The sequence below is a fragment of the Arachis ipaensis genome, chromosome B4, assembly GCF_059453495.1.
Source record: "Arachis ipaensis isolate K30076 ecotype BB chromosome B4, ASM5945349v1, whole genome shotgun sequence".
NCBI classification, from domain to species: Eukaryota; Viridiplantae; Streptophyta; class Magnoliopsida; order Fabales; family Fabaceae; genus Arachis; species Arachis ipaensis.
In genome coordinates this window covers 111,656,370-111,662,231 of record NC_142439.1, presented here as the reverse complement: position 1 = coordinate 111,662,231, position 5,862 = coordinate 111,656,370, and the positions used below count along the sequence as shown (strand labels likewise).

Below are 5,862 nucleotides of genomic sequence, written 5' to 3'. Positions count from 1 at the left end.
TCCACTTCCCCAAACGACTTCGCAACATTGGAGAACTCAACATATATTTGACAATATCAGTTTGTGCAAAAATTTTCACAGGCTTAGCTACCATGTAACATTTTAATTTCATGCACGCATAGTATAAAGACAAACATAATCTTTCTATTAGAAAATACCTTGTCTCGATATCGGTCGACACTCAACTAAGGTAATAAATAGTTCGTTCATGTCCATTCTCATCATCTTGGGCTAACATACACCCAATTGTATTTGAAGATGTAGCAATGTACAATTTCAAGGGCACATGTGGGCAAACATTCGCCATTCTCGGAGCTTTGGACAAATAAGCCTTTATTGATTCGAAAGCCTGTTGATGCTCGTTCGTCCATTCGAACTGGGGAATCATTCTTTAGTTTTACTAAAGGTGCAAGCACTCAATTTCGGTCAGAAAGATTCGATATGAACCTTCGAAGGTAATTCGCTTTCCCAAGCAACGACTGCACTTCTTTTTTCGACTTAGGAGAAGACAATGATAAAATTGCATCAGCCTTATTTTTATCAATTGCAATCCCTTTTTTATGAACAACAAAACCCAAGAAGTTCCCTACCGATATTCCAAATGCGCATTTCAAAGGATTCATTTTTAATCATTTCCTTTGCATAGTAATGAACGCCTTTCTCAAATGATCAATGTGCTTATTCACCGAATTTGACTTGACTATGACATCATCAATATATACCTTCATAAGTTTCCTAATATACTTATGGAATATGGCATTCATTGCCCGTTGGTAAATTGCACCAGCATTTTTCAAACTGAATGGCATAACCACCCATTCATAAGTGCCTAAAGCCCCGGGGCAACGAAAAGAAATTTTGGATACATCATCTTCTGCGATGAAGATTTAGTTATATCCTAAATAACTATCCATAAAACTTAAAATTTCATTCCCTGCTGCAGAATCGATCAACATGTCTGCTATGGGCATAAAATATTCATCCTTCGGAGTGGCAATATTCAGATCTCTAAAATCAATACACACCCTTAATTTCTCATTCTTCTTCATTACAGGAACAATATTCGAAACCCATTCAACATAGCATGCAGTTCGAATAAACTTTGCTTTAATTAACCGTTCTATTTCTTCCTTAATCTTTTGATTAATTTCTGGAGCATAATGCCGAGGGATTTGCTTCACAGGTCGAGCATTCGGATTTAATACTAATTGATGTTCTACAAAAGAACGATCGAGACCAGGCATCTCATGATAATCCCAAGCAAAATAATCTTTAAACTCATGTAAAAGATGGAACAATTCAATTCGAATAGGATCTGCAAGACCCTTACAAATGTAGGTAATTCGAACATCATTAGCAGATCCCAAATTAATTTCCTCTAGAGGATCTTAGGATTCAAAACCCTTTGCATGGTCATCATCTTTTACTGAATACTTTTCAAAATCCAAAGGTTCTAAATCATAGATGCAATCAAAAGAGAAATCAACAGATTTATTAGGAATAGAATGAACTTGATCATTTGCTGGACTAATAATAGCTTCATTTTTAATACAATGAACTTCTGCTATTTTATCAGTAGTTTGACTGATAACATCATTCGAATTACAAAAAGAAAAAGAACTTAAATCATGACTAAATTCGATTAAAGACATCAAATTTTTCCTATGAAAAGAAGAAGAAATTATGTTCCTAGGTGATTCAACTTCATCAGAAGAATCATTTTTATTTTCTACTGAAAGGAAATTACTTATATATTTATTTAAAGTTACCAGGTAATCCGAGACATCTTGTACATGTTCCATCGAGCAACATCTCGAATTCCTCCTAAGACGAACAGTCCCAACCAGTTAGGGGTACAGTAAGGTGTGGATGATGCAATTTCACCGTCAAACCTTCTGAAGACAAATAGCAGCCCTCACAGTTGAAAGAATTTAACACCCTGTCAACATTTAAAGGCTTCAGTTTTGGAATACAGATTCGAATGAGTCTTAACAATTTCAGGCTTTCCATTTTTCATCCAAAGGAGGACACTCTGATGCATAGTAGATGGTACAGCTCCAACCCTGTGAATCCAGTCCCGGCCTAATAAGGCATTATAGCTTGCTTTCGAAGGCACCACCACGAAAATAGTGTTTCGATCAGAAGATCCTACCTGCACCCCCAAGGTAACCAGACCTTTAGCAGGAGTAGAAGGACCACTAAAGTCTGTTACGGCAGTATTGGTGGGAACCAAATCATCAGGATGTTTGCCAACCTTCATCAGCATCCTCTCCGGCAAAAGGCTTATTGCTGCTCCGCCATTAATTAAAACTTTGTTTACCTTAATCCCACTCATAGTTGTAGTGATATGAAGTGGGTGGAGATGGGACTTTTATTTCTCAGAGTGCCTCAAAAAATATCCCGGTTCATCCTCATATTGAATGAACAAAAATGCCTATTCATCATCCATATCATAATCATCTTTAGGGTTACCTTCATATTCACCCAAATACTCAGTTGGGATAATGGAAATAGTCCCAACCATCTCATCATCTCCTTCTTCGAAATACTCTTCATTTAAGTCTGCATCTTTTTCTTTGTCAACAACTAAAGTATTAACCATTGACTTACCGTTATTCAACTTTGCAGGGGACAGAATATCCTTTGGATAAGTTTTTCCATCAAATGGAAAGACTATTCGAGAATGCACCGAAGGCGTTGCCCCCTTTGCCTTTATTAGTTTGAGGCTTATTCGTTTGCTGTTGATTCCTTCTTCCTCTACCTCTTGGGTATCCTCTAGCTCGGCCACGATAGTAGGGATACTGTCCTCGAGGGGGTCCTTGATGTCCCCACTGTGGGTTTTGCCTATATTGAGCATCTCAATTCTGGAATTCTTGACAATTCTGAATCCATTGAACTCCTATAGCCTGAGAACGGCTTATTGCTGCAATAGCATTTTGCTGAGGAGCCTTGGAGCTTTGTCCTTTTACTCGTTGAATTGGTTGCTTCCGACGAGTGTGATCCTCTCTATGAGCGAGTTCTTTCTTCATTATTTCTTTCTCAAATATTTTTGCGCCTTCAGCGTCAAACACAACATTGCATCGAGGACACAGAGATACGTCCCGATCATTAAGCTTTTGCTGCATTAAAAAATCCAACAAACCGTCTCCCACACGAGGGTATACAGATCGGACTTGTGATTCAAAATCACCCAAAGCCACATCGACATTATAAGACATTCCAACCATATTCACACCAAAATATGGCTCAACAAAACTGGCTTCAGCATCAAAAGGATCAGAATCAACTTTCATCTCCTTTTTTCCATCATCAAACTTTAAACGTCCTTCCATAATAGCCTCCTATATAAGATCCCTGAAACAAATACAGTTGTTAGTCGAATGACTAGTTGCTTGGTGAAATTTACAATAAGGTTTCCCTTTTAAATCTTTCACTGAAAGTAAAGTTCTGCCTTTAGACAAAATTAACTGTTTATCTTTAAGCAACACATCAAAAATCTGGTCAGATTTCGAGATATCAAAACTATATCTCTTTCCACTCTTTAGTTTTGAATCATTCGACTTCTTATTACTAGGGAGATTTTTAAGAAAAGAACAAACATACGGAGGACCCTTTTTAAGTTCAGCCAAATCAACCTTTGCTTCTAAATTAGACTCTTCCTCTAAGGATTCCATGGCCACATAAGCAACTTTTTCCTTTCGAATAAAGGGTCTACTCTTTGGCCTCTTTTCATTCTCATATTTCTCCTTTTCCTTCTTCAAAAGTTCAACTTGACGAACCCTTTCAGCCAAATGTGCTAAGTCAGGAATATGCACATTAAGCAGTTTTCGACGCATATAAAATCCTAACCCCATAACTGCTATTTTCACCACTTCACTCTCAGGCAATGACATATAACATCTACTTCTAGTATTTTTGAAACATATCATATAATCATCGATGGTTTCACCATCTTCTTGTTTCAAAGCTACTAGATCAGTAACTGCTACGTTCAATTCTCCTCGATAAAACTGGGCATGAAAAGCAGTTTTCAACAGAGCCCAAGTCGTTATTGAATTTGGTCTAAGATTCGAAAACTAAGTAAACGCATTCTTCGTTAACGAAGAAGGAAAAAACTTCATTTTCAAATTCTCATCATTAGCTAGATTTCCAGTCTCGACCAAATATCAAGCGACATGTTCAGTGGTCGATTCTCCAACTTCACCCACAAATTTTGTAATTATTTTTGGATTTTTCACACCTCTTATCACTTCGGCCATTTGAACAACTTGAGGAAAAGCGGATACAAAATGGGGTTGATTCATGAATCCGACATTCAAACCGACTCTATTGAGCACATCTTCTACAAGTCTTGTCACTTGATAACGTCCACCGACCTGATTAGCACGTAATGGAGCCAGAACGTCATCTGTATTTTGACCATGAAGAATTAACTGAGGATTCTCTCTATTTCTCAAAACATTATTTTCATTTTGAAATATATTTTCAAAATCCTCATTATTCCCTCTGGTATCATGCCTTTCTCCTTCATCATAATCAATGATTCGAGCAATCCATTTGACTTGCCTTGCAAGACGTTCAAATTTTGATTCGTGATAAGCCATCATAGGATTCATAATTGTGGTCATTTGTTGAGTCAACAAGTTGACCAAATCATGATGACTTTCCTCTACCTGTTGTCGAAATGCTGCCATCAAATTAGAGGCATTCGACGTAGAGTCCACATTATAATCACGAGAATACTCGGAGTACTGTTGTAGGTTTTGAGAATTATTTACTCCAATCATACTTCCAACACATACAGGAGGAACAAAACCACTCACTGGTGGAGTATAACCAGGATGAAGGCCATAAGGAGGCCAACCAGTAGTTATCAAAGGCTGTATTGGTGGTAAATTACCATGTGGACAAATATTGCATCCATTATTTCCAGTCTGAACGCTAGTAACCACTACACTTTCACTCACGATCATGCCTTCTGAACACGAAGTAACGTCCGAAGGTCATACAGTTACTGGTATGCTATCATTGGTGGACGAACCACCATTCACATTCGACATTTCATCTGCCATGTGAATAATTCTTCCACTTCTTAATTGCATACACCAAATGACACCAAAATCATTTGACACACTTCAGTTTAAAACTTTCCTACCGGACGTGCCAATTTATTTTATCGATTTTTAGCAAATCGATGGTGGTTTGATTCTAATGGTTTGGGAGCAAAACCTACTCCTCTTTTTACAGGTACCAATTTCTCTATAAGTGCATCAAAAGTCCTCGAATTAGACGAGTATTGAAATAGAAAAAAGTTCAAAAGATGTAAAATAAGCTTTTGAAAGACAAATTGACAGAAATCGAAAGAAATTTGCAAAGTATTTAAATAAAGCAATAAAAATGCCTTTGATTGAATCAAATGACTTTTAACATGGAAATTAAAGATGTTGAAATGTAAATTTAACAAAGAAATTAAAGATTTCTTGAAAGATAAATTGAACAGAAAAAGTAAAGTTTGATGAATTTATAAATTAAAAAGATAAAGACATGGAAAGAACCCTACAGAAATCGAACTCGAATGCAGACTCAGAAATTCGCTGGGATGTGAGTGTGCTTGAGTGTATTTTTGAAAAAAGTTCCAACCCTAATTCCTTAATATTTTCTAATATTTATACCCCTCTTCCGTAACCGATCATTAATGACATGATCCCCCTCGTGTGCGAAAGTTTGGGTAACCGTTCCCACTCTTTTGCTCAAACGTGTGCCAGTTACTGAAAATCCTTAACTCGAAAAAACCTTCGATCTTCCTCATTCGAATAACTGCTCGATTTACTATGTCCATCGAAACTGTGCCAAACAGTTTCC

General features: G+C 37.0%; 1 protein-coding gene across 1 annotated transcript; it reads right to left on the bottom strand.

Annotated features, from left to right (window-relative positions):
- Nucleotides 1-887: 887 nt before the first annotated feature.
- LOC148568788 (uncharacterized) lies at nt 888-2,335 on the bottom strand. The gene is made up of 4 exons (XM_088484782.1): nt 1,974-2,335; nt 1,770-1,895; nt 1,403-1,584; nt 888-1,315 (listed from the first exon to the last, which is right to left on the bottom strand). Exons 1-4 carry the CDS (start codon nt 2,333-2,335, stop codon nt 888-890), a joined length of 1,098 nt encoding a protein of 365 aa, XP_088340908.1.
- Nucleotides 2,336-5,862: the final 3,527 nt, after the last annotated feature.